At 47.7% G+C, this 27,022-nt stretch overlaps 2 protein-coding genes across 3 annotated transcripts in view; one reads left to right on the top strand and one right to left on the bottom strand.

Moving 5' to 3' along the window:
* Positions 1–5,427, bottom strand: part of AP4M1 (adaptor related protein complex 4 subunit mu 1) — a 61,179-nt gene extending 55,752 nt beyond the window's left edge. For both annotated transcript variants that reach the window (XM_089663225.1, XM_089663226.1), the window contains exons 1-2: positions 5,294–5,427; positions 672–744 (exon numbers count right to left, since the gene is read on the bottom strand). In XM_089663225.1, the coding sequence (XP_089519351.1) occupies positions 672–729 (58 nt within the window). In that variant the 5' untranslated portion in view covers positions 730–744; positions 5,294–5,427. The remainder of the gene's footprint in view (positions 1–671; positions 745–5,293) is intronic.
* Positions 4,901–24,970, top strand: MCM7 (minichromosome maintenance complex component 7). Its single transcript, XM_089663224.1, has 15 exons — positions 4,901–5,046; positions 10,359–10,438; positions 12,951–13,115; positions 14,171–14,295; positions 15,181–15,361; positions 15,770–15,907; positions 15,994–16,143; positions 18,603–18,717; positions 18,900–19,031; positions 19,226–19,309; positions 20,226–20,437; positions 20,737–20,918; positions 21,022–21,274; positions 24,215–24,324; positions 24,472–24,970. The coding sequence occupies exons 1-15, from the start codon at positions 5,019–5,021 to the stop codon at positions 24,677–24,679; spliced, it is 2,163 nt and encodes a 720-aa protein (XP_089519350.1). The 5' UTR covers positions 4,901–5,018; the 3' UTR covers positions 24,680–24,970.
* Positions 24,971–27,022: the final 2,052 nt, after the last annotated feature.

Below are 27,022 nucleotides of genomic sequence, written 5' to 3'. Positions count from 1 at the left end.
CCCTGTAGCAGTATTGCTGCTATAGGGCGGACTGCAGGTGGTTAATAAACATGCCAGTACCAGGCACCTGAAAGGGGGGGGACTGAAGATCCTCTTTAGACTGGGTTAACACTGATGCGGTACGGAAAATGCTGCAAATCCTGTGCGTTTCCCGCACCGCATTGCAATCGCATGGCGATCTAGTACGGGTGACAATATTAAATTAATGACACCCCGAAACAGATTGAAAAACGCAATTCTGTTGCCAGAAGGCGAAATACCCCATGGTGAGAACACCCATTCGATGCGATTCAGGTGTGTGTAAAAAAAAAAAAAAAAAAAAAAAAGGATGCTGCACCTTTTTGGTGGGACTGAAGATCCTCTTTAGACTGGGTTAACACTGATTCAGTGCGGGAAACGCTGTGAATCCTGTGCAACAAATAGAGTGTTGGAACACGATACATAAAAACACACGTCCTACTTTTATTCAGTAGCACACACCGGCGCTCTGGTGGGGGGGGGAACTGAAGGCAAATGGGCTTGTTCTTGCATTGGAGGGCATTGGGTGTGCATTGGGGTGTGCATGGACCTATAATTACACTGTAATGACTGTGAGCCGAGTGGAAGGGAACCCCAGGTAGATTACTTCACATCCAGGATAAAGGAACACTGCAAGCTTTGCTAAAGGATACAGTCCTTGTGTATCAGGAGGTCCCCCTTGGAGGAAAGAATGAAAAGCTGGGAGATCATGGTGCAGTCTTATCCCTGGAAAACAAAGGAACAATGAGTGGACCGCTGTATAAAATCAGATATACAAAATGTCTAAAATGATATACAGTATGAAAGTGTCTGGCCACCACAACCACCTGGATCCTAACCATCATTTTCTTACCATCCCTGGGGACGCGCCGTGCCGCCAAGAAAATGCTTGTATTTATATATACAGTATATGTATATAGAACATATAGGACTGTGCTCTGCAAACTGTGCATGTGGCCCTTTCCTTGCTTTTCTCTGTCCCTTGGGGCAATATTTCATTCAGTGGCACCAATAATGGGGCAGAATTCCCCCCAATGACACCAACTAAGTGGCCCAATTCCCCCCAATGACGCCAACAATGGGGCCCAATTCCCCCCTATGACACCAACAATAGGGCCCAATGACACCAAACATGGGGCACAAGTCCTCCCAATGACAACAACAATGGGTCCCAATGACACCAATGATGGGGCACAAATCCACCCAATGATGGGTCCCAATGACACCAAACATGGAGCACAGGTCCTCTAAAATGACACCAGAGAGCCACACAATATGTGCCAAAGGGCTGCAGGTTAGGCACCAGGGCTCTATGGACTCATTCACATCTGTGGCTATTATTGCCACCTCTCTGAAATGTGATTGTTTAAATTCTATTACTGGTCATGCTTAACCACTTGGCAACCGCGCTACAGCCGAATGTCAGCTACAATGCGGTTGTCCAGTCCTGGGAGGGCGTCATATGATGTCCTCCCAGAACGCGCCCCTCCAATGTCCAATGACACAACAGATCACGGTAAATGCAGTTGCTGGTTATCAGACGCACTTTCCTCACACTGTGACAGCATGAGGAAAGGACTGCCGAGAACTGGCAACTGTCACAGAACAGATCGGCATCAATCATCAGTGCCCTGATGACCAGTGCCCACCAGTGCCACCCACCTGTGCTCACCAGTGCCTCCCACCTGTGCTCACCAGTGCCTCCCACCTGTGCTCACCAGTGCCACCCACCTGTGCTCACCAGTGCCACCCACCTGTGCTCACCAGTGCCACCCACCTGTGCTCACCAGTGCCACCCACCTGTGCTCACCTGTGCTCACCAGTGCCTCCCACCTGTGCTCACCAGTGCCACCCACCTGTGCTCACCAGTGCCTCCCACCTGTGCTCACCAGTGCCTCCCACCTGTGCTCACCAGTGCCACCCACCTGTGCTCACCAGTACCACCCACCTGTGCTCACCAGTGCCTCCCACCTGTGCTCACCAGTGCCACCCACCTGTGCTCACCAGTACCACCCACCTGTGCTCACCAGTGCCTCCCACCTGTGCTCACCAGTGCCTCCCACCTGTGCTCACCAGTGCCTCCCACCTGTGCTCACCAGTGCCACCCACCTGTGCTCACCAGTGCATCCGACCTGTGCTCACCAGTGCCACCCACTTGTGCTCACCAGTGCCACCCACCTGTGCTCACCAGTGCCACCCACCTGTGCTCACCAGTGCCTCTTACCTGTGCTCACCAGTGCCACCCACCTGTGCTCACCAGTGCCACCCACCTGTGCCCACCAGTACCACCCACCTGTGCCCCACAGTACCACCCACCTGTGCCCACCAGTGCCTCCCACCTGTGCCCCACAGTACCACCCACCTGTGCCCACCAGTGCCTCACACCTGTGCCCCACAGTACCACCCACCTGTGCCCACCAAATGCCTCCCACCTGTGCCCCACAGTACCACCCACCAGTGCTTTCCACCTATGCCCACCAGTGTCACCCACCTGTGCCCACCAGTACCTCCCACCTGTGCCCTGCAGTACCACCCACCAGTGCCTTCCACCTATGCCCAGCAGTGCCTTCCACCTGTGTCCAGCAGTGTCACCCACCTGTGCCCTGCAGTACCACCCACCCACCTGTGCCCTGCAGTACCACCCAGCAGTGCCACCCACCTGTGCCCCACAGTACCACCCACCTGTGCTCTGCAGTACCACCCACCTGTGCCCCGCAGTACCACCCACCAGTGCCACCCACCTGTGCTCTGCAGTACCACCCACCTGTGCTCACCAGTGCCACCCACCTGTGCTCACCAGTGCCTCCCACCTGTGCTCACCAGTGCCACCCACCTGTGCTCACCAGTACCACCCACGTGTGCTCACCAGTGCCACCCACCTGTGCTCACCAGTGCTCTCACCAGTGCCTCCCACCTGTGCTCACCAGTACCACCCACCTGTGCTCACCAGTGCCTCCCACCTGTGCTCACCAGTGCCACCCACCTGTGCTCACCAGTACCACCCACCTGTGCTCACCAGTGCCACCCACCTGTGCTCACCAGTGCCACCCACCTGTGCTCACCAGTGCATCCCACCTGTGCTCACCAGTGCCACCCACCTGTGCTCACCAGTGCCTCCCACCTGTGCTCACCGGTGCCACCCACCTGTGCTCACCGGTGCCTCCCACCTGTGCTCACCAGTGCCTCTTACCTGTGCTCACCAGTGCCACCCACCTGTGCTCACCAGTGCCACCCACCTGTGCCCACCAGTACCACCCACCAGTGCCTCCCACCTGTGCCCCACAGTACCACCCACCTGTGCCCACCAGTGCCTCCCACCTGTGCCCCACAGTACCACCCACCAGTGCTTTCCACCTATGCCCACCAGTGTCACCCACCTGTGCCCACCAGTACCTCCCACCTGTGCCCTGCAGTACCAACCACCAGTGCCTTCCACCTATGCCCAGCAGTGCCTTCCACCTGTGTCCAGCAGTGTCACCCACCTGTGCCCTGCAGTACCACCCACCCACCTGTGCCCTGCAGTACCACCCAGCAGTGCCACCCACCTGTGCTCTGCAGTACCACCCACCAGTGCCACCCACCTGTGCTCTGCAGTACCACCCACCTGTGCTCTGCAGTACCACCCACCTGTGCCCACCCAGCAGTTTCGCTAGTCAGTGCCCAGCAGTGCCACCCATCATTGTTGCATATCAGTGCCTCTCAAAGCAGCCTCATCAACACACATCAGTGAAGGAGAAAAATTACCTGTTTGAAAAATTTTATAATAAAAACACAGAAAAACCTTTTTTGTTTTAAAATTTTTTTGCTCTTCATTGTTTATAGAGCAAAAAGTATCCCCCCAGCAGGGAGTACACACCACCTAGAGAAGGCTCTATTTGTGAGGACATAATGATAAAAATGTCATATGGGTGCAATGTTACATGACCGGGGAAGAGGTTATAGGAAAGAGTCCATACTATGTACACACAGGAGGCGGGTCCTATGTACACACAGGAGGCGGGTCCTATGTACACACAGGAGGCGGGTCCTATGTACACACAGGAGGCGGGTCCTATGTACACACAGGAGGAGGGTCCTATGTACACACAGGAGGCGGGTCCTATGTACACACAGGAGGAGGGTCCTATGTACACACAGGAGGCGGGTCCTATGTACACACAGGAGGAGGGTCCTATGTACACACAGGAGGCGGGTCCTATGTACACACAGGAGGAGGGTCCTATGTACACACAGGAGGCGGGTCCTATGTACACACAGGAGGGTCCTATGTACACACAGGAGGCGGGTCCTATGTACACACAGGAGGAGGGTCCTATGTACACACAGGAGGAGGGTCCTATGTACTGCACAGGAGGGGGCGGGTCCTATGTACACACAGGAGGAGGCGGGTCCTATGTACACACAGGTGGGGGTCGTCCTATGTACTGCACAGGAGGCGGGTCCTATGTACACACAGATGGGGTCCTAAGTACACACAGGAGGCGGGTCCTATGTACACACAGATGGGGTCCTAAGTACACACAGGAGGAGGGTCCTATGTACTGCACAGGTGGGGGACATCCTATGTACACACAGGGGGCGGGTCCTATGTACACAAAGGAGGAGGATCCTATGTACTGCACAGCCATCACCTTCTGAGCTAATCCCTCCCTCACTATACAAGTATCTCAACAAAGGAGAAGAAACGCGGGAATTCTCACACTCGCCATCCCATTGGCTGATGTTCCACGAGTGAGGCGGGACCTAAGTGTCAATCATACAAGTCCTTTGGTCCGCCATCAGTAGTTATCTGCCCGGCGCTCATTGGCTCCCAGTTGCGTGCTCCGCCTTCTGTTGCTAAGGGGCGGTGCGAGCAACCGTGACAGCTTACTGGGGCTAGCCAATCGGAGAGCGGAGTGGGTAAAAGCCCGCGAAAAGAAAGCCCGCGAAAACAGGAGGCAGCTGCGAGCAGTCAGCGAAGTCGTACAGTGCCGGAGCCGCTATCGCCAGCAGTAGCAACCATGCCGAGGGACTATCAGGCCGAGAAAGGTACGGAGGAGGCGGGGTACGCTGGTGTGAAGCCAGTTTCTGTGTCTTCCTATAGTGAGCTCCGTCTGAGGTGACGCCATGCTCACACCGGGTCCCGGCTCTCACATCCCGAGGTGGACAGCAACACCCGCTTTTCCCTCAGAAACCTTTCTTTACCGAATGGGGGCGCCTGATATACAGAGCCGCCTGCCTGAGGCCTGTGGAGCCGGCAGCTGCCGCGACGAGACCTTCCGCTCTATAGACTTACCGGGCCGGGGTGGCCGCCACTCCACATTCCGGGATGGGCAGGCCCGGTTCAGCCCTACGGCAGGCTGCTGTAAGAAAGGGGGACCCCTTTTACTTCCGGGTTGTACGAGTCACGTGACCGGCTGTGCTTTGCCCGGTGGCCGGGCGGAGGTGGCCTGTGATGCGACAGCATGGAGTGTACTGCCGCGCCATGATACAAATAGTCCCTCCATGTGATGTACTCACCACCACGTGTCACCTGTAGAGGGCACAACTCCCCGCACTGGGTGCAGTGTCTGCATTCTGTCTGTAGAGGTCAGGCTGCTGTACGTTCCCATCACCACACTACACCCAAAATGTCATATATTGTAGATTACTGATTGTTAGATGTGGTGGCTGCATTAGTTTTCCATCTCTTTACCTGATCTGGCTGCTAACGCATCTCTTGTATTAGAGTGCCCCCACTCTGTGTGAAGGAGCACAGGGGGCACAGCAGCCCTGTCAGTCTATGGGGGAGGGGAGCATTAGACAGACTAGCAGATTTAAATACACTATCAATGTGAAGCCAACGCCAGCTCACACTTTATAATCGGTTACAGAAAACCGTTTCTTTCTTGAGATTAAGGCTTTCCATAAATAAAACTGATCATCGTGAGCGTCCCTGTTTGGTACTAAATGGTTTGTCTCATCCCTGTAACTGGTACGTTCTAGGATGCACTATCCCCTTTCTACATGTAGCGATGCTTTGGGGCAGGGGTGCGGCGATGCTTTGCACCAATATAGAATAAATGGATGCAAAGAATAGCATGCGATTCCTGTCCACGTTTCATGCGGTTGCCCCACTGCTCCTGTGGGAACCCGGGCTTGTCATAGCCTGACTTCACACAGGAGTGGTGCGGGGAGGTTCCCCCAGTGGAGAGGGGAGTGCGGGATGTACACCTGGTGGCAGATGCTCCGTATTCTCAGCTGTAGGAGAGGAGAGAAAGCTGCGGGGATTTGAAATGTTTAGTGCTGACCAATCAGAAGCAGTCTAGCCTGTACTGTCATCCCTGCAAGGAGAGGAGAAAGAGCTGCTTCACAGGTCTGGGGATTTGAAATGGACGGTGCTGACCAATCAAAAGCAGTCTAGTCTGTGACATTATCCCTGAAAGGACAGGAAAGAGCTGCTTCACAGGTCTGGGGATTTGAAATGTATGGTGCTGACCAATCAGAAGCAGTCTAGCCTGTACTGTTATCCCTGCAAGGAGAGGAAAGAGCCGCTTCACAGGTCTGGAGGTTTGAAATGGATGGTGCTGACCAATCAGACGCAGTCTAGCCCGTACTGTTATCCCTGCAAGGAGAGTAAAGAGAGCTGCTTCACAGGTCTGGGGATTTGAAATGTATGGTGCTGACCAATCAGAAGCAGTCTAGCCTGTACGGTTATCCCTGCAAGGAGAGGAAAGACCTGCTTCACAGGTCTGGTGATTTGATATCTCCACAGCTTTTGCTCCTCTCCTTGCAGGAATGACAGTAAGGGCTAGACAGCTTCTGATTGGCCAGCAACGGCCATGTGACGGTGCTGACCAGTCAAAAGCCCTCTAGCCCAAACTGTCATCTGGACAAGAGTAAAGCGCCTTGGGGATTTCAGATCCCCCTCGGCTTTCTCTTCTCCTACAGCTGGGGGGGGGACTCGCTGTCACTGAAATGACCAGTGACACGAATACAGTGATCAGTGCTAATATACACTGTTGCCGTACTAATGACACTGGCTGGGAAAGGGTTAACATTTAGGGCGACGGGGGTTAAATATATACCTGACTATATGATGAGAAACACAGATCGCTCCCTCTGTATGGAGTTCTCTGGTGTTTACGAACACAAGAGCTCTGGGCTGTGATTGGACACAGCAGGTCACGGCCCTCAATCATTGGCCGGGACTTGCTGACAGGCTCTCGGTTTGTCCAATCACAGCAGGTTCTGGGTACACGTGCGCCCTAATCACGCAAGTAGGTGGCGGTGTACCAATACATTGCTTTGCCTGCAGCACTGGTGGTAAGTGGTTAAGGAGAACCTGTCGCCAAAATATGCATCATAGGGGAACTTTTTCTCCCTTATGTAATGAAGGAATTTAGTGAGACTTTAGAAAAGGTGCCCCCCCCCCCCCCCCCATACACATGCGTACGAACCTAAATGCACATGTTTGTAGTCTGTATCAGGAGGGCAGCCTAGGGTGACAACCCTGGCTCCCTCCGTAGATGCAGTGGAGGAGTGGTGTATCCCGCCGGGCAGGAATGGTCAGTAGCAGGATTACCGGGTTCCTGGGTGGCCAATCGCTAGGCAGGACAGTTATGTGGGAGTAAGGGGAATGATTTACCTGCCCCATACCTGGAAATACTGTGGGCCAGAAACTATTTGCCTGTTATTTGCACCACCAACAGTGTGTGAAGTGAGGAAAGTTCTCTGTTCTGTTGCAGTGACTGTAGTTTATATGGGCTCCTCCTGCTCCAACTAATAGTGGGCACATTAATGCGTTTATTCTGTGCGCAAAGTATAAACATGCTGTTGCCCCACTGCTCCTGTGTGAACCCGGGCTTGTTATAGCCTGACTTCACACAAGAGTGGTGCGGGGAGGTTCCCCCAGTGGAGAGGGGAGTGTGAGGATGTATACCTTGTAGCAGATGCTCTGTATTCTCACCTGTAGGAGAGGAGAGAAAGCCGTGGGGATTTAAAATGAATAGTGCTGACCAATCAGAAGCCATCTAGCCCGTACTGTCATTCCTGCAAGGACAGGTCTGAGGATTTGAAATGGATGGTGCTGACCAATCAGCAGTCCAGCCCGTACTGTCATCCCTGCAAGGACAGGAAAGAGCTGCTTCACAGGTCTGGGGGTTTGAAATCTCCACAGCTTTTTCTCCTCTCCTTGCAGGAACGACAGGATTGGCTGGACAGCTTCAGATTGGCCAGCACCGGCCATGTGACAGTGCTGACCAATCAAAAGCCCTCTAGCCCAAACTCATCTGAACCAGAGGAGATCGCCTTGGATTTCGGTATGTTGCACAAATTGCAACATTTATGTGAAATCTTCTTCCCTCCTCCCACCCCCCCCCCTCACCCCCCATTTCTGATGCACATGTAGCATTCCATAGGAACATGCATTGCAGTTCATGGTTTGTCAGTTGCATTCTGCGCTATATTATCTTTCAGGTCCTCTGTGTTCATTTTTGATGAGCAAAGTAGTGAGAAAATGAAGGGAAAGATGAATTGGCCCTTACACTGCCAGAACAGGTTTTGCACACATTTAAAAAATAATTCTAGGCCTGATTATTACACAGGACCCCCGAACATGATATATTTTCTGAAAGTAGTGGTAGCTCCAATTTTGTTTTGTCACGCGATATTACCGCAACGGTCTAGGAAATGCAAACTTTCACTAAATGCGCACTAAAGTGACTCTTAGGGCTAGAAATGCAATAAATTACCCACATTTTTGGTCAAATATAAGATGAGATTGTACTGAGTAAATACCCGACATGTTAAACCTTACATTTTGTGTGTGCTTATGAAATGGCGGCAAACTTCCGTACCCTCACTCGGGCGTAACGTGTATTGCAATCTGTTTTCACATGCAGGTGCCCTAACATGTATGTTCGCATATGAGGTGTCAATTTTATTGGGGGGGTTATGTGCTTGGGTGTAACTGTTTTTTGCACGTTAACAACTTACCTACTGAGCACTTTCACCCCCTTCCTGCCCAGGCCAATTTTCAGCTTTGAGCGCTGTCGCACTTTGACAATTGCGCGGTCATGCAACACTGTACCCGTATGACAGGCTGTGCACAGCCTTCCAAAGCCGTGTGCCCGAGCTGACAGGGAGAACTGTTAGTAAACCAGTTCTCCTCCCTGTCAGAGGTTGCCGGACATCACCGGTCGCCAGCAAGTTATCACTGGCCGGGACCTGGTGATTAATGGTAGGGGCCAGGGGCAGACTGACCATTTGGAAACTCGGGCACTGCCTGAGGGCCCGGGGTCAGTAGGGGGCCCCATGAGATGCCCCTGGTACCTTTTTTCATAGGCTTTTTTGAGTTTGAGCAAGGACACAGGGGCCCCATGATACCCTATTGCCCGGGGGCCCCATGAGTTGTCAGTCCGCCCCTGGTAGGGGCTCGTGCTCACCCCCTACATGGAGATGCGAAATCACATGTGTATATGTACATATGATTTTGCGCACCCGTGCTGCCCTGTAGCAGTATATCTGCTATGATGGACAGGAAGCGGTAAAATAGTCACTACAGTACACAGGACTCTCCTCTACTGGATTTTTCCTTTTCATCTGATCCTGACAGCAGAACTTGTCTTAGGCCCCTTTCAGACAGTGTGGACACATCATTGGATCTGCCTGATCATTCGGGGGATCTCTCTGCTGATCCCTGCTGAGCAGGAAGATGACAAGTCCGCTCCGCTGCTGCAGAGCAGACACACACAGCCCGCTATCTTTTATGGGGGGATCCGCTGGGCTGGGCGGATGAGGAACGGATACCCATGTGTGTTTGTTTTTTTTTTTTTTTTTTTTTGTTTTGTTTTTTTGTTTTTAAGTACAGGATGGGATGCAGGCAGGTAACAGCGGACACCTTCTGGTCCATAGAGGTATATGGATGGTCCGATTGGGTCCACCTGTAAAACTACCCGATAAGACCATCGGTGTGAAAGGAGCCCTAAGATGATCATCCTTGATGTATCTATGGAGGATCAGGGTTGTCACCCTAGGCATCTTCTGTTCAGTGGATTGCAGTAGGTGGCTTTGGCCCCTAATTGAAGCCTTAGGGCTGCCTGAGTTCTGTTAAAAAAAAAAAAAAAAAAAAAAAAAAAAAAATAGTAAACAAATTAAGGATGAAGTTCTGAAAGAGAAATGTGGAAAACATCCATGTTTCACAAAGTGCCAGAAGACCAGTTCAGGGCTCGTTACCAGCTGACGTGTTGATCCAGGTTGCACTGAAGGTTGATGTTCATTTTTCATGTTTCCTAATCATGATTTTGATGTTTTCCTTCTGCCTTATTACAGCTTCTCAGCCTAAAGGTCAATGTTTTTTTATTTTTTCATCTTATTTCCAGAAAAATGCAAAACCTTCCTTCAGGAATTTTACAAAGATGATGAGTTTGGAAAGAAGCACTTTAAATATGGAACACAGCTGGTGAGTCATTGGGGTGTTCATTCGGTTCTGGAGTGAATTGTGCCCATTCCCCTTCAGGATAGCACATGAGAATGGTCTCACCTAAAACGGGGAACGCAATGTGCACATTCAAATAGTGTCATCTCTGGCCTCAGTTGGTGAGCAGTTTTTTTTTTTTTTTTTTCTCTCTAAGGGAAGGAAACTTACTACCCTGTTTCCCCCAAAATAAGACCTACCCCAAAAATAAGACCTAGTACTATTTTTGGGAATTGCTGAAGTATAAGACCTACCCTGAAAATAAGACCTAGTTGTGATCAGCTGTTCCACCACCTCTGGCACTGGCCCTGTGTACACCAATATCTACTGTCTCCTATAAGCACAGAAGCGCGGCTTTTGTGTTTCCAAGTGACAATCCCTCTTGTAAGTAACAGCACCATCCGCTCCCACAGAACCCCCCTACCTCTACTCACTGTGGGAAGGAACAGATATCTGAGGGTGCAGTGTGTTTAGGGGTGGGGCAGGGCATCTCATCCTGCAGCCTAATGCATGTGGTGAGTGCGCTTGGTGCACTGTGTGGGAAGATCGGACCCGAAGCTCACTTCTGCATCCCCTGTCTGCATCTCACCCCTGCACCCTGTCTGTGGCTCATCTCTGCACCCTGTCTGAAACTCGCCTGTCAGTTCACCTCTGCAACACCTGACAGCAGCTCACAACTCCCATCTGTCATCAGCCGACCCTCTCTATAGTAACCCTCATCCACAACTGCCTGCAGCTCACCTCTGCACCCCCTGTCCACACCTGTACGTTAAAAAAAATAAGATCTACCCTGAAAATAAGACAGTGTGTGTGGTCTTTTATATTTTTTTTGGCTCAAAAAAAAAAGACAGTCTTATTTTCGGGGAAACACTGTATTTTCTTTGGCCCCTGTGCTAGTAGACAGGGGTGCCCTCCCAGTCCAAGCATTGAGCCAAGTATCTAAATGCTTTAAGGAAAGGTGGGCAGGAGATCTTCCAAAAAAATAAAATTTAACATTAAGCGTTAAAATTCCCTGTTTAAAAAAAAAAAAAAAGTTCCCTAAAGTTTCTCCAGTCCTAGTTGGAAGAACTACCCCCTTGCCTCGTGTGGGGTGTTTTTTTTTTTTTTTTTTTTTTTATATATATATATATATATATATATATATATATATATATATATATATATATATATATATATATATATATATATATATATAAACATAGCTGGTTCCAGTTTTAGATGGAGCAGACAGGGCATTGTCAGGTAGATCTCAGCAAGAGCAGTGTCTTCCAAATTTTGACAATGGTCACTTCATAGCACTTTAGGGTAATACCTGGATTATGGGGTGCTGCTGATGAAGTGAACTTGTATTGTAAACTTGTAAATAATTTTTATGGCGTTAACGGATACTTTTTTTTTTTTTTTTTTTGTTACCTCTTTAGACAAAAATAAATGCGCTTTTTTTTTTTTTTTTTTTTTTTTTTTTTTCTTACCTGCAAAAAAAATGTATTTTTGTCTACAGGAGCCTAGAAAACATTGCAACAGCGATCAGTAGATCATAGTGCTCCACAGTGCTGTGGTAGTCCATTCAAACCTACAAGCTGACAGCCGCCAATGGGGCTGTTGGAACTTGCAGGTCATTCATTCATGGAAGTCCATAGATGAATGATTTGGTTGTGTGGGCGAAGCCCCACCCGGCCACACTGTTTTCAAATCTGACAGTACGGGGGAAACTTCTCCCCTACTAACTGTCAGAGGGAGGAGGGGGGGTGCAATTTGGGGGCAGCTGCAGCTATGGGATCTTGAATCCACATGGGTGTAACATGTTCCCAAAGGTGATCCTTTAAAGCCCAACTCCTATAAACTGTCAGGCCCAACCGAATCTGTGCCTGTCAATGATTCCCAGCTTCCACAGGTATGGAACATTCATACTTGCATCAGTCCTAAGCTGAACCAATGTACAAATAGTCATACCTGGAATTCAGCTTTAATTGAGAAATTCCCTTCCCTCTCTCCCTTCCCTGGAAGACTTGAACATATGGATAGAAGATGCAATACAATAATTTCAACCATTGCTGGCACAATTCTCAATAGTATTAGGAAGTCATTGGGAATGGTCTTCTGTGCTCTGGTGATTATATGGGATGGTTGCCATTCACACCCCCATCTGCCGTATTTCAAATCTATCTCCCTTCCAGTCTCCTAAAATACTGGTTGTGGCAGCTTTGTCTTTTTTTTTTTTTTTGGGGTGTTTTTTGTGTATAATCTGTTTTTCCAGAAATTGTATTGCAACAAATTAAAAATGGTACAAAAACCTTTCCATATTCATCCAGAGTACGTTCTTCGGCATAAAGTGCCGTCCATACATAAGATAATGAACAATGTCATTGTATCTTAAACCGCTTTGACTTTTATGTTGCTTGTGGACTTCTGTAGTATGGTAGCGCTCTCCAATTTGCTCCATTCTGCTTTTTCTACATTGCTAATTTGATTGGGTGTCTTTGATTTTGTATTTCAGACAAATATTGCCCACAGGGAGCAAGTTGCTCTCTACATAGACCTGGATGATCTGGCAGAAGAAGATCCTGAATTGGTGGATGCCATTTGTGAGAACACCAGAAGATACACCAGTCTCTTTGCTGATGCGGTTCAGGAATTGTTACCCCAGTATAAGGAAAAAGAGGTGACTGTAGAAATTGGAAGGCGTCTTAAGGGTTGTACTGTGCCTTTCACATTTGATTCTTATTGGTTGGGAAACCCCCCCCCCAAAAAAAACCTGTTTTGTGCACTCTCCTTACTTGGATGTGTTTTGGGTTTATTTTTGGGCCCTTCATTTAGATAGGCGTGCAGCCCAATTTTTAATGTTGGCAACCCCAGAGGTAGAGATCTTCTTTTAATACACAAACTAAAGATCCTGGGGATCTGTGGCAAACTTTCAAAGGGTCCTGTTAAAGTAGGTGTGGTCAGTCCACCCCTGGCAGGGATACATGTAATCCACCATTTGGCCAATGTGTAAGTAGCAATCCACCTATTGCTGACCAGGTTTAGATGGTTTGGAACTTGTGTTGGCATACTGCAAATTTTCTTTAAAGGAAACCTTTTGGGATGAAATTTTATATAGGTTCCTTTTTTACTTGACTTTGTTCTTGAAAATTCCATTTGCTGGGTGTTGGATGAAAGGCTTCAGTATCTTAGTCATTGGCCTGGAATAATTCTGAAGATCAGTAGATCTAACCTTTCACTAGCTCAGTGCTTGTTCTAGGGCAGAAGGAATGGCAGCCCCTGTATCTCAATTCTGGTTTTAGAGATAAATTTGGTAGATACCATGTGCTTCTCGTGACGCAGGATCTCTTGTGTGTCATGCATTTTAGATGCCTTACCATTTACCTCTAACATGTCTGTGGTTCCCTTCTCCATGATGCAGTGAGCAGGATTTTTAACATTGCACCCAAAATGCTGTCAGGTGTGAATGGAGCCTTATGCAGGGTGAGGTCTTGTATAGTAGACCAACCCATTTGAATATTGGCAGGCCCCATTTCAGGCTGAGAATGTGTGAAGATTTCAGGTGCAGTCCAACTAGCGTTCTAACAAACTTTTTATGGCTTTGGCATGCTGGAAGGAATTTGATTTCTGATGGGATCATCAGGTAGTTTTGCGCTTGCCGTGTTTTTAAATGCCAAACCATGTATACGTGTTGGAGAGAAATGTACTGAATTCTTGTAAAATCGCTCTTTATAGGTTGTGCATAAAGACTCTCTAGATGTCTACATAGAGCATCGGTTAATGATGGAGCAGAGAGGCAGAGACCCCTCAGAGATCCGGGACCCCCACAACCAGTATCCACCAGAGCTCATGAGAAGATTGTAAGTAGCAGTAGCTGTTAAGTCAAAGTAGTTTTTTGAAGGGTTGTCCAATAACAGCAGACAATGACTCTTTTTTTTTTTCCCCCCTTTTCCCGTCCTTTTTTTTCCCCCCTTTTCCCGTCCTTTTTTTTCCCTCCTTTTCCCCCCTTTTCCCCTCCTTTTTTTCCCCCCCTTTTCCCCTCCTTTTTTTTCCCCCCCTTTTCCCCTCCTTTTTTTCCCCCCTTTTCCCCTCCTTTTTTTTTTCCCCCCTTTTCCCCTCCTTTTTTTTTCCCCCCTTTTCCCCTCCTTTTTTTTTTCCCCCCTTTTCCCCTCCTTTTTTTTTTTCCCCCCTTTTCCCCTCCTTTTTTTTTTCCCCCCTTTTCCCCTCCTTTTTTTTTCCCCCCCTTTTCCCCTCCTTTTTTTTTTCCCCCCTTTTCCCCTCCTTTTTTTTTTCCCCCCCTTTTCCCCTCCTTTTTTTTTTTCCCCCCCTTTTCCCCTCCTTTTTTTTTTTCCCCCCCTTTTCCCCTCCTTTTTTTTTTCCCCCCTTTTCCCCTCCTTTTTTTTTTCCCCCCTTTTCCCCTCCTTTTTTTTTTTCCCCCCTTTTCCCCTCCTTTTTTTTTCCCCCCTTTTCCCCTCCTTTTTTTTTTCCCCCCTTTTCCCCTCCTTTTTTTTTTCCCCCCTTTTCCCCTCCTTTTTTTTTTCCCCCCCTTTTCCCCTCCTTTTTTTTTTCCCCCCCTTTTCCCCTCCTTTTTTTTTTCCCCCCCTTTTCCCCTCCTTTTTTTTTTCCCCCCCTTTTCCCCTCCTTTTTTTTTTCCCCCCCTTTTCCCCTCCTTTTTTTTTTCCCCCCCCCTTTCTTCCCTTTTTTTTAACCCTCCTTCCCCCCCCCCTTTTTTTTCCCCTCTCTAGTGAACTATACTTCAAGACTCCCTCCAGCGCCAAAGCTCGTGTTGTCCGAGATGTGAAAGCAGATGCAGTTGGTAAACTGGTTACGGTGCGAGGCATTGTGACCAGGGTCACAGAAGTTAAACCCATGATGGTTGTAGCAACTTATACCTGTGACCAGTGTGGTGCTGAGACGTATCAACCGGTAAGTAATCTGATCTCAACCAGATTCTCAAGACAAATCTTTGTCTATGAAAAGCCCCCCCCCCCACCCCTCCACTGCACAACAAACCCTCCAGTTTTAATACTTGTATTTAGCTATCCCAACCTGCCTTATCTGTGATATGGACCACATATGTATACCGATCCTGGCTTCCCACAATACATTGCTGTGTTCAAAAAGGAGAAATGTTGTGCTGAGCCTCATGCAAATACAGAATTTTGAGGAATTTGCCTTTTTTTGGGGATCTGTAGTGGTGGGGAGGAATAATAAAGAAAAGTTGGTGTATTGTTTGCTCTGCGGAAGAGGTATAGGGTGTAAAAATATAATGGTAGCTGCTTTAGTGTGGTTGAGGTATATCTAATGTGTGGGTTTTGTGATTGTTTTTTACAGATCCAGTCTCCAACCTTCATGCCTCTCATAATGTGTCCCAGTAAAGAGTGTCAGACTAACCGGTCAGGTGGCAGACTCTACTTGCAAACTAGGGGGTCAAAGTTTGTCAAGTTCCAGGAACTGAAGATTCAGGAACATGTAAGGGTGTTTTTTGTGGGGTTTGTCTTATCATTTTCACCTCACAAGAGAACTTCATCTAAGTCTTTTTGCATTCTGTATGTTAGAGTGACCAAGTGCCAGTTGGCAACATTCCCCGCTGTATGACGGTGTATGTGCGAGGAGAGAATACCCGTCTGGCCCAGCCAGGTGATCATGTCGGCATAACTGGGATCTTCCTTCCTATGCTAAAAACTGGTTTTCGGCAAGTAGTGCAGGTAAGAGCTGATTTTAATCGATGTATTCAACCCCTTGCCTGCCGGGCACTTGTACCCCCTTCCTTACCAGGCCAGTCTTCAGCGCTGTTGCACTTTGACAATTGCACAGTCATGCAACACTGTACCCATATGAGATTTTTTTCACACAAATGGAGCTTTTTTTTTTTTGTATTTACTCGCCGCTGGGTGTTTAAATTTTTTGCTCTTTGTTTATAGCGCAAAAAATAAATGTTTTTTTCTATTATAAAATTTTGCAAACGGGTAATTTTTTTTTCTCTTTTTGTGTTGATGGGGTGGTACGGATAGCTGGCACTGATAGGCGGCACAGAGCACTGACTGGCAGCACTGATGGACACTTGTGGGCAGCACTGCTGGGTGACACTGCTGGGCAGTGATCATCACTGCCCTGATGATCGGTGCCGATCCCTCCTCTGACAGCTGCCTGTTCTCAGCTGTACTTTCCTTGCGCTCTGACAGCATGAGTAAAGTGCAGCCGAGAACCGGCAATTGCATTTCCCGGTGATCAGTGTCATTGGACATGGCTGATCACGTGGTAAAAGGCCGCTGTGATTAGCCTTTTACTGTATCATGCGATCAACTATGGGGGGGGGGGAGCATGCAGGAGAGCGCATCCTGGGAGGACGTCATATGACATCCACCCAGAACTGGCCAGCTGCAGTGCAGCCATCATTCGGTCGGCAAGAGGTTAAAATATTAAAGCAAAACTTTTTTTTATTTTAGATTTTGATAGAGTAGAGATGGTTTTGAACCACCTGTTTGGTTTTTATTGCTGTCTGTGCCCCCATTAAGGAGATTCGCCCTTTTTATTTGTCCTGTTTTTACCATTTTTCAGTGAAAGTAAACGAAAACCACATTTTGCCTATAGTTAGTGATTCTAAAAACAAGAAAAAAGCAAATGCAGCCACCACATCTAAGGACTGGTGAGCTGCTTTTCCTAGGCTTTCCTTTGACCTGGTGATCAGGTTTGTAACACTTTCCTGTCCTAGTGTAACAATGTTCGATGTTTTATACTCTTCTTCTGGAGAACGGCATCATTGGTCATCCTAGGATAGGACTACATAATACGTGTCCCCTCTCTACTCTGATGTGTAATCTAGTGGAGATGGCATGTACTACACAGAACTGGCCACGGCTTGTAAGACTTTGGGTGGTCAACTTTATAAAGCGACAGCATGGCCATTCTGCTGCCATAGTCTGCTTTAATAGTGGGGAGAAATGCATATTTATAATGCACATTTATGTGCTTAGGACTCAAAAGCTGAAGGCGTGTGATAAAAACAATGGCGGGTGTGCATATAAAATGCCAGCTAGAGTCCAGTCATGGGACCAGCTCTCCTTTTTCATGGAGTTCATTGAAAACACTGTAGGAATACTGCAGGTTCAGCAATGAGGCTGCAAAGTGTTGAGTATTAGGGCTCATGTACACTGCAGCTGATAAACTCACATTTAGGAGCTGTTCAGCGTTTTTTTTTTTTTTGTTTTTTGTTTTTTTCCCCAGCAGCCCCTGAACTCTCCCTAATGTTTTGCTATGTGTCCATGTACACATCATCGTTTCTTGGAACGCAGAAAACTTGCGTTCAGCAGTCGCTTTTATCAGCGTTTCAAACGCAAAATGCTTGTAAACGTGGCAAATCGCGTTTTTAAGTTTGCTTTTTTTTTAACTCTTCCATTCCCCGATGCTGTTCAGAGCCTTTTTTTTTTTTTTTTTCTTTCCATCATGAAAAATGCATGCAAAGCGTTTTCAAGGTGCTCAGATGGACAAAACACTGAACACAGGATGTGCCTACCAAGCTTGTGACACATAGTAATGACCAATTCACAACTCAGACCTCTCCCACCCTTTGAAACAAAAGATGTTAATGACCATTCACACCTCAAATTCCTCATGAAGACCCCCTGCCAGGTGACCTTAATGACTCCCTCCACCAGACACCTTTCCCACCCTTGGAAACGAGATGTTAACGAGCAACTCACACCTAAGCTAATCTCAACATACTGCTGTCTCTGCTTCTACTCTCTGTATTTCTCTGAAATAGTTAATAATTTACCACTTTTCAGTGCATTCTGGGCATTTGGGAGGTTCTCCTGTGCTTATCTTTAAACGCTTCTAAAAGCAAAGATGCATAAATGCAAACTCAGCTAAACAGACTTTTTTTTGGGGTTTTTTTTGTTACCTACATTTTCAGCAGTCAATTTCTATCGTTCCGAAGTGTCCCGTGTACATGGGGCCTTATTGAGAGCAGATGGTGTTTATAAATCATCCCTAGCCAATAGTGCAGTGTAGACTAACTGAGTTGCTGGCTGGATCCAAAAGGTGTTTTTTGCTTGTTTATATAACATAACTTCCAATGACCTTTAACAGGTTGCATATACTTTTTTTTTTTTGTTATTATTTAGGCTTGGAGCATGTACATCAACGGTTGTGTTCTCTCCTGTAGGGTCTTCTTTCTGAGACTTACTTGGAGGCTCATCGAATCATTAAAATGAATAAAACTGAGGATGATGAGCTGGGAACAGAGGAGCTGAGTGAAGAGGAACTACGACAGATTACAGGTGTGCAGAAATGCTGTAAAAACTATATTTTTAAAGGTTTTGAACTTGAGCAAAAGTGTGAATGACCCCCTGAGAAGGGCGATGGTGTCTTCAATCTCTACCGTTCACCAGTGTGCATTGCACAGAAATAGGTCTGTAACCTGGTGCCCCTTTCATTATTTTTTATTTTTTTTTTTTTTAAGAGGAAGACTTCTATGAGAAACTGGCTGCTTCCATTGCCCCAGAGATCTATGGTCATGAGGATGTGAAGAAGGCACTGCTGCTTCTCCTGGTGGGTGGTGTTGACCACTCTCCCCGTGGCATGAAGATTAGAGGTACGGAATGTCTTGGTCTATTGACTTCACAAGAATGTGGTGGGTGGAGGATATCCTAGTGAAGTCTGAACATAACTTATAATTTCTTGTGATTATAAATTGATTTTGCGTCACTGTACATTGTGCATTCAATCTGACTTTATTTCCTTAACCCCCCCCCCCTTCTTCTTTTTTTTTTTTTTTTTTTTAAATAGGAAACATAAACATCTGCCTTATGGGAGACCCTGGAGTAGCAAAGTCCCAGCTTCTGTCTTACATTGATCGTCTAGCCCCTCGCAGTGAGTATCTTGTGTTTTAAAATCCTAACACTTCTATTAACCACCACCCGCCATATGACGGGCGCAAGGTTGTTCTCTCGTTCTGGGAGGACATCATATGACGTCGTCCCATTCTCATCCCGCATGCACGGCTCCCAGAGCGCTCAGCACGGCGATCGGCTGTGTCCCTCAAACACGGATCACCGAACCACGGAAAGAGCCGAAGATGCCGGCTCGATCATGTGATCATCCGTGTCCAATCACAGCTGATCACATGCAAACGGAAATGCCGGTTATTGGCATTTCTCTCCCCATGAGCTGTCATGCTGACAGAGGAGAGGAGAGCCGGTAATCTGCATTCCTCGGAGGGGACGTACACTGATCATCAGGGCACTGATGATCTGTGTAGCCCAGCAGTGCCACCTGTCAGTGCTCATCTGAGCTGCCTTTCAGTGTTACCCATCAATGCCAGTCAGTGTGCATCACTGCAGCCTCATTAGCGCACATCAATGAAGAAGAAAAATCACTTATTTACAAAATTTTATAACTTTTTTTTTTTACAAAATTTTCAGTGGTTTTTGGTTTAAGAAAAAATAAAAACCCCAGAGGTTAAATACCACCAAAATAAAGCTCTATCTGTCACAAAAAAATTGATAATGTCATATGGGTACAGTGTTGTATGACCGCGCAATTGTCATTCAAAGTGCAACAGCGCTGAAAGCTGAAAATTGGCCTGGGTAGGAAGGGGGTATAAGTGCTCTGTAGGCATGTGGTTAAAAGTAAAAAAAATAGACAATAGAATAGGTATGCATATCAAATTTACTGGCTGCATGCTTGTTCAGACTGCCAGATAACTAGCATTTGAGATGGTCTGTACTGCCAGCCCCTGTAGTTTCCCTCAGAACAGTTGTCTTGACATTTGTTTTCCCTCATGCAGGTCAGTACACAACTGGACGAGGTTCGTCTGGGGTGGGTCTCACGGCTGCTGTAATGAAAGATTCAGTCACGGGAGAGATGACTCTGGAAGGCGGAGCTCTGGTGTTGGCAGATCAGGGTGTCTGCTGTATTGACGAGTTTGATAAGATGATGGACACCGACCGCACGGCCATTCATGAGGTCATGGAGCAGCAGACCATCTCCATTGCTAAGGTGCGTATCTGATGGTACACATACATTTTAGGAGGCAATAGTAGACCTTTTTATTGAAGTGGTATATGACTTTGTTATACTTGGTTACCATGTAACTTGCATTTTTCTGTACAGTTTACATGTGTTAAATGTTTTCACTTGCTCTGGCAATGTCACTTATGCTGTTAGCCTTTTGAACAGAATTGTGTATGAAAGGTGTGGATGCTGCAGTAAATCTTGAAAAGACAAAAATCAGACAGCCACTGAGGGATCAAATTATTGGTTTACTTTTTTTAATTTTTTTTTTTTGTATTTTTTAGGCTGGAATTATGACAACTCTGAATGCTCGCTGTTCCATCCTTGCTGCTGCTAATCCTGCATATGGGCGATACAACCCCAAGAAGAGTGTAGAGCAAAACATCCAGCTCCCTGCGGCCTTGCTGTCTCGATTTGACGTGCTTTGGCTAATCCAGGACAAGCCCGATCGGGATAACGATCTCAGGTGACTCTTGCTTGCATTGTATTTGTGGCAGAACTACAAGGTTTTGTTTGTTGGGGTTTTTTGTTCTGGCAAGTTGACTAATTAAGTCTGTTTTTGTGTTTAGACTGGCTCAGCACATCACATATGTTCACCAGCACAGCAAACAGCCACCGTCCCAGTTCCAAGCTCTGGATATGAAGCTGATGAGGCGATACATCACTATGTGCAAGAGGAAGCAACCTGCAATCCCAGAATCCCTTGCTGATTATCTGACCGCTGCCTATGTGGAGATGAGGAAAGAAGCAAGAACCAGTAAAGACACCACATACACTTCCGCAAGGACCTTGTTGTCCATTCTGCGACTCTCCACAGCTCTGGTGAGACTTTAAAGTATCGGAATACTTAATGTGAACTCCATGCTGTGTTTGTGGTTGAGAGAACAACTTTGTCCTTGGAGCTCCAAAGTGCTGTTCGTGCAGGTAGCTGTGTGATGGTCCTACTGTAAGGACAGCACTTCATGAGTTCCTGTGACCTCAGTCGTCTTTAAAGCTGTCGCCTGCAGATTGAATTAATGGAACCCGGTTTTCTGCAGAAAGGCCGATGTTGACAGGCAGAGACAGGAGCAACTGCTGGTGTGTCCTAGGAGCATTGCACTTGTCTCGGTCTGACAGTGTTGGCAAAACACTACGGCATAATGACCAAACTGTTTACCTGTTTTAGGATGATAAAAACAATGTATGAGCAAACCTACTGTAACAAGGCGTGCCTATGCCCATCATGTGTTCAGTTTGTAATAAATGGGGGGTACATGCAGCTTTTGAAGGCCTTGCATATCACACCTGGACCTGCCAATAGCCTGCAGTGTTGCTCTCCACCTGCGCTATGGCAGACGTATGTGGAAGCCCCTCCGTAGTCTAGTTCTCCTCCCCTTCCCCCCCTCCTCATTGAAGTGTACTGTTAATGCTACAGCATTTTAAAGACCTATTTTGGACTGTTGTGTTCCAGCCTTGCAACACCACTTTGTGGAAGACCCTATTCTGTTACGGCATGATTGTGCCCCTGTGCACAAAGCTAGGTCTATGAAGACATGGATTGATCAGTATTGCATGGATGAACTCAGGTCGGTATCGGCATTGACACGATCTTAACCCTGCTGTGAACGCCTTTGGGATAAATTAGATCACTGATTGCAAGGCGAGGTCTTCTCCTCCAACATCTGTACCTAACCTCGCAAAAGCTGTTTAAGTAGAATGCCCTCAATCATTAAAGCCTTTTCAGAAACATGGGGGATCTTATAGCCCCACAGGTGGGGCAACTCCATATTAAAGCTGAGTTCCACCCAAAAGGGGAAGTTCCGCTTTAAAGATTGGTCCCCGCTCCCCATTAAGGATTGGCACCTTTGGAAAGGGGGGGGGGGGGGGACAGGTACCTGAATTGGACAGGTACCAGTTTCCACTGCGTTTGTCTAGTAGTCAATCGCAAGCAGAAGTTGTCGTCCTACCCTCCCTCCCCAAAGTCTTGTGGGGCACATGACAGGTCCTAGAAGATGACAGGGCCATTCAGTAAGTGCAGCGATACTCATGCATGTGCAGTGCGGGTTCCCACACTGAAGATGCCAGCACATGGAATACTGGACGGCTGGTAAAACGGGCTGTGGTGGGGGGCACCGCAGGATCATGGGACAGGTGAGTGGCTGTTTTTGTAGTGAGTGGAACTCTGCTTTTTAATACGTTTTTGGTTTTGGACTAGTATGTTAGTCATACAGGTGTGATGGTTGGGTGTCAACCATTTTGTCCATTTTTAGTGTGGCACAAAGGCCTCTAACTATATAGATGCATTAACGTAAGGTAGGACAGTTGCTTGGTCCATAAACATGATCTTCAATTGCAGGAAAAATCCGGTGGCTTTGTACTAGTGTTTGGCAAACATGAGTTGCAGTCATTTGTTATCTGGGCACCATCTTATGTTAACTGTGTATACAAAATTGGTCTTGTGAAAAGTTTGTCCCCAATATTTGATATTTGTAGAATTGTAAATTGCACGTCCACTATCAGGCCTACGCTGTGAGGTGGCTATTAAAGGATAAGTTCACCTTTTTTGTAAAAAAAATAAATTTAAATAAATCTTTTGCCTGTAAAACGTGCATTTGTTTTATTAGGAGCCTGTAAAGCATCGCACCCGCGATCAGCCGATCATAGGTGCAATCTCAAGCTCCTGCAGACATTCAGCGTAGCTGTCTGCCCGTACCCTGTAAGGGCAGGCAGTTACTGAATGACAGGGAAGGATTAACAAATGAACTAGCGCACTCATTGGCTTCCTGGTAGTTCATTGAGAAATACAAGCAGACAGCCATTGTGGCAGCATTGTGTGTAACAGGTTAGGAACGGTGAACTTTGTCCTTCAAGTGACTTTACTGCTATTGTATGCTTTACTTTGATCTTTCCACAGATATCAGCACTTGTGTTGTGTGTTTTGTCTTTTGGGAGGGGGGGTTTGTTTGTGGTTGGCTGTTGTGGTGGTTGGCTGTTGTGGTGGTTGGCTGTTGTGGTGGTTGGCTGTTGTGGTGGTTGGCTGTTGTGGTGGTGGTTGGCTGTTGTGGTGGTGGTTGGCGGTTGTGGTGGTGGTGGTTGGCGGTTGTGGTGGTGGTGGTTGGCGGTTGTGGTGGTGGTGGTTGGCTGTTGTGGTGGTGGTGGTTGGCGGTTGTGGTGGTGGTGGTTGGCGGTTGTGGTGGTGGTGGTTGGCTGTTGTGGTGGTGGTGGTTGGCTGTTGTGGTGGTGGTGGTTGGCTGTTGTGGTGGTGGTGGTTGGCTGTTGTGGTGGTGGTGGTTGGCTGTTGTGGTGGTGGTGGTTGGCTGTTGTGGTGGTGGTGGTTGGCTGTTGTGGTGGTGGTGGTTGGCTGTGGTGGTGGTGGTTGGCTGTTGTGGTGGTGGTGGTTGGCTGTGGTGGTGGTGGTGGTGGTTGGCTGTGGTGGTGGTGGTTGGCTGTGGTGGTGGTTGGCGGTGGTTGGCTGTGGTGGTGGTTGGCGGTGGTTGGCTGTGGTGGTGGTTGGCGGTGGTTGGCTGTGGTGGTTGGCTGTTGTGGTGGTGGTGGTGGTTGGCTGTGGTGGTGGTGGTGGTGGTTGGCTGTGGTGGTGGTGGTGGTGGTGGTGGTGGTGGTTGGCTGTGGTGGTGGTGGTGGTGGTGGTTGGCTGTGGTGGTGGTGGTGGTTGGCTGTGGTGGTGGTGGTGGTGGTTGGCTGTGGTGGTGGTGGTGGTGGTTGGCTGTGGTGGTTTTGTTTTTTTTTTTGTGTGTGCTAATGCTAGTCCTAATTTTTTGATAGGCTCGGTTGCGTCTTGAAGATGTTGTTGAGAAAGAGGATGTGAACGAAGCAATGAGGCTAATGGAAATGTCTAAAGACTCTCTGCTGGGTGACAAAGGACAGAACACAAGGTAAACTATATAAACTTGATCTGTCACATTCTTTACTTCCGGCTGCCATTGATCGTCAGATTTGGGAACATTCTTTATTCTGTGCAGCATGGCTCTATACTGGGTCTATAAAGGACTTTGTCAATGTTTGCCTTTCTTTGCTTCCAGGACACAGAGACCCGCTGATGTGATCTTTGCCACAATCCGTGAGATGGTTCCAGAGAAGGGTGCACGCAGCGTCAAATTTTCCGAAGCTGAGCAGCGTTGCGTTTCCAAAGGTTTCACTCCAGCACAGTTTGAAGCTGCCTTGGAGGAGTATGAGGAGCTGAATGTTTGGCTGGTTAACCAGGCCCGGACCAAGATCACCTTTGTGTGATTATGTACTCCACGCTTCTTGTCTGGATAACTGATATGCTTCAAACATTCTTTGCCACAGACTCGCTCCAGGAATTCACATGGATGAGCCAATGGACAATTGCAGGCAAGCCCATGTTATCTAGCTATGCCAAGTGGCACATTTGTTTGGTGTGCTAATAATAAGTTGACACTTATCTTTCGTTTAGTTGACTTCAGATATTTTTGGTCTTTTCTATGCAGTCTTTTTTTCTGACTGCAACAAAAATTATGGTCTCTAAAGGAATTTCAATAAAAACCTTTTTACTTGTAAGACTGAATTTATTCTGTGTGTAAGCGATTGGCAGCTTTTCCTTTTCCTTCTAAACGATTCCTTGCTACACTTCTGCTGAGCTGGTCTCCACATGGCCGCCAACCAGATTTTAGCATGCCAGACGCTGCTGAACTAGACCGTACATGGACCAGCCTGACAGCAACCAAGCAATGGGTTTTGCTTTTGCAGTTTTATTCAGATCCCATGGTGGTCATGTTAGCCCAGAGTGCTCCCCAGGTCCTGATCCTCTGGCATTCTCAGTGATTTTCCCTGTCTAAGGGCTCACTCAAGAGAAGCTGAACGGGCTAATCATTGGAAGCCACTTTGTTGGAACTTCTCAGTGCTTTTAAACTTCTGCTTTCTGCAGAAGGGAGAATTATTGCTGTGGGACTGAACGCTAGTCATCTGCTGGGTGGAGTGACGGGTGCTCTTTTCTACCATTCAGTGTTGCAGAAGCTTCCATCAACCTCCTAGGGTTTCTCTCAAATCCTTGCTGGATGAATCCGCTTCTGAGGAGTTGCCTTCTTCTGCCATCAACTCCCACCTAGGACCTTTTGTCTTGTGCAGTCCGTACCTCCTTAATTCTAGAGGATTAGTCTCTTGATTCTATGCATATAGTACTGTATTTTCCGGCGTATAAGACGACTTTTTTACTTTAAAAACATACCCCAACAATTGGGGGTCGTCTTATACGCCGGGTATAGAACGCTGGATGTGCGGTAATACTGTATGGTAGCTTCAGCTACATACAGTGTACCGCGCTGAGCCAATCACGGCAAGCGATGTATTCTATTAATGAATACAGAGCCTGCTCGGATTGGCTGAAGTTGTGACATCAGCCTGCCTCTCTGACACAGCCAATCCAAGCAGGCTCTGTATTCATTAATAGAATACATCGCTCGCCGTGATTGGCTCATATAACGTCCTCCCATTCTCCACATGTGCAGCGATGCGCTGTGTCCCTCGTACACGGCTATCACGGAATGAGCTGAAGATGTCGGCTCGGTCATGTGATCAGCTGTGTCCAATCACATGTAATTAGGGAAATGCTGGTTATCGGCATTTCTCTCCTCTCGAGCTGTCAGCGTGACAGCTCGAGGAGAGGAAAGCCGGTAATTGGCTTTCCACGGAGGGGACATGTACACTGATCATCAGTGTAGCCCCAGCAGTGCCAGCTGTCAGTGCCTACCAGTGCACATCAATGCCCATCTGAGCTGCCTTTCAGTGCCACCTATTAGTGCCGCCTCATCAGTGCCACCTATTAGTGCCGCCTCATCAGTGCCACCTATTAGTGCCGCCTCATCAGTGCCACCTATTAGTGCCGCCTCATCAGTGCCACCTATTAGTGCCGCCTCATCAGTGCCACCTATTAGTGCCGCCTCATCAGTGCCACCTATTAGTGCCGCCTCATCAGTGCCACCTATTAGTGCCGCCTCATCAGTGCCACCTATTAGTGCCGCCTCATCAGTGCCACCTATTAGTGCCGCCTCATCAGTGCCACCTATTAGTGCCGCCTCATCAGTGCCACCTATTAGTGCCGCCTCATCAGTGCCACCTATTAGTGCCGCCTCATCAGTGCCTCCTCATCGGTGCCACCTGTTTCATATGGGTACAGTGTTGCATGACTGCGCAATTGTCATTCAAAGTGTGACAGCACTGAAAGCTGAAAATTGGCCTGGGGGAAGTGGGTATAGGTGCCCTGTAGGCAAGGGGTTAAATGGTGTTGCCTCAGAAGGGGGGTAGTCTTATATGACGAGTATATCCCAAAACCTATGTTTTTAACTGGAAAATTAGGGTGTCTTATACACCCAGTCGCCTTATACACCGGAAAATACGGTATATTAAATCCAGGCCTGAGAGCCATCTACCTGTACAGCTTCTACCACCAGAATTGAATACAATGAAATCTGTTATTTCCCAGCAGCTAGAATTCTTAGGGTTCACAGTCGGGTATAAATTGAAGAATTCTCAACTTTATTATCTGGTGCAAGCATATGGAGAACTGAGGAAAATCAGAATAAAAGACCATGTGACTGGAAGGGGATTAATAAT

Source organism: Staurois parvus, unplaced genomic scaffold (genome assembly GCF_062004578.1).
Source record: "Staurois parvus isolate SC_StPar_1 unplaced genomic scaffold, SC_StPar_1.0 ptg001642l, whole genome shotgun sequence".
In the NCBI taxonomy this organism is placed as follows: Eukaryota; Metazoa; Chordata; class Amphibia; order Anura; family Ranidae; genus Staurois; species Staurois parvus.
This window is presented reverse-complemented; position numbering and strand designations above follow the sequence as displayed.

Excerpts from the sequence above, each read along its gene's own strand:
- MCM7 (XM_089663224.1), top strand. The coding sequence starts at position 5,019 with ATGCCGAGGGACTATCAGGCCGAGAAAG. Across the intron at positions 18,718-18,899 it reads GGAACTACGACAGATTACAG|AGGAAGACTTCTATGAGAAA; the intron begins GTGTGCAGAAAT and ends TTTTTTTTTAAG. Across the intron at positions 20,919-21,021 it reads GATCGGGATAACGATCTCAG|ACTGGCTCAGCACATCACAT; the intron begins GTGACTCTTGCT and ends TTTTGTGTTTAG.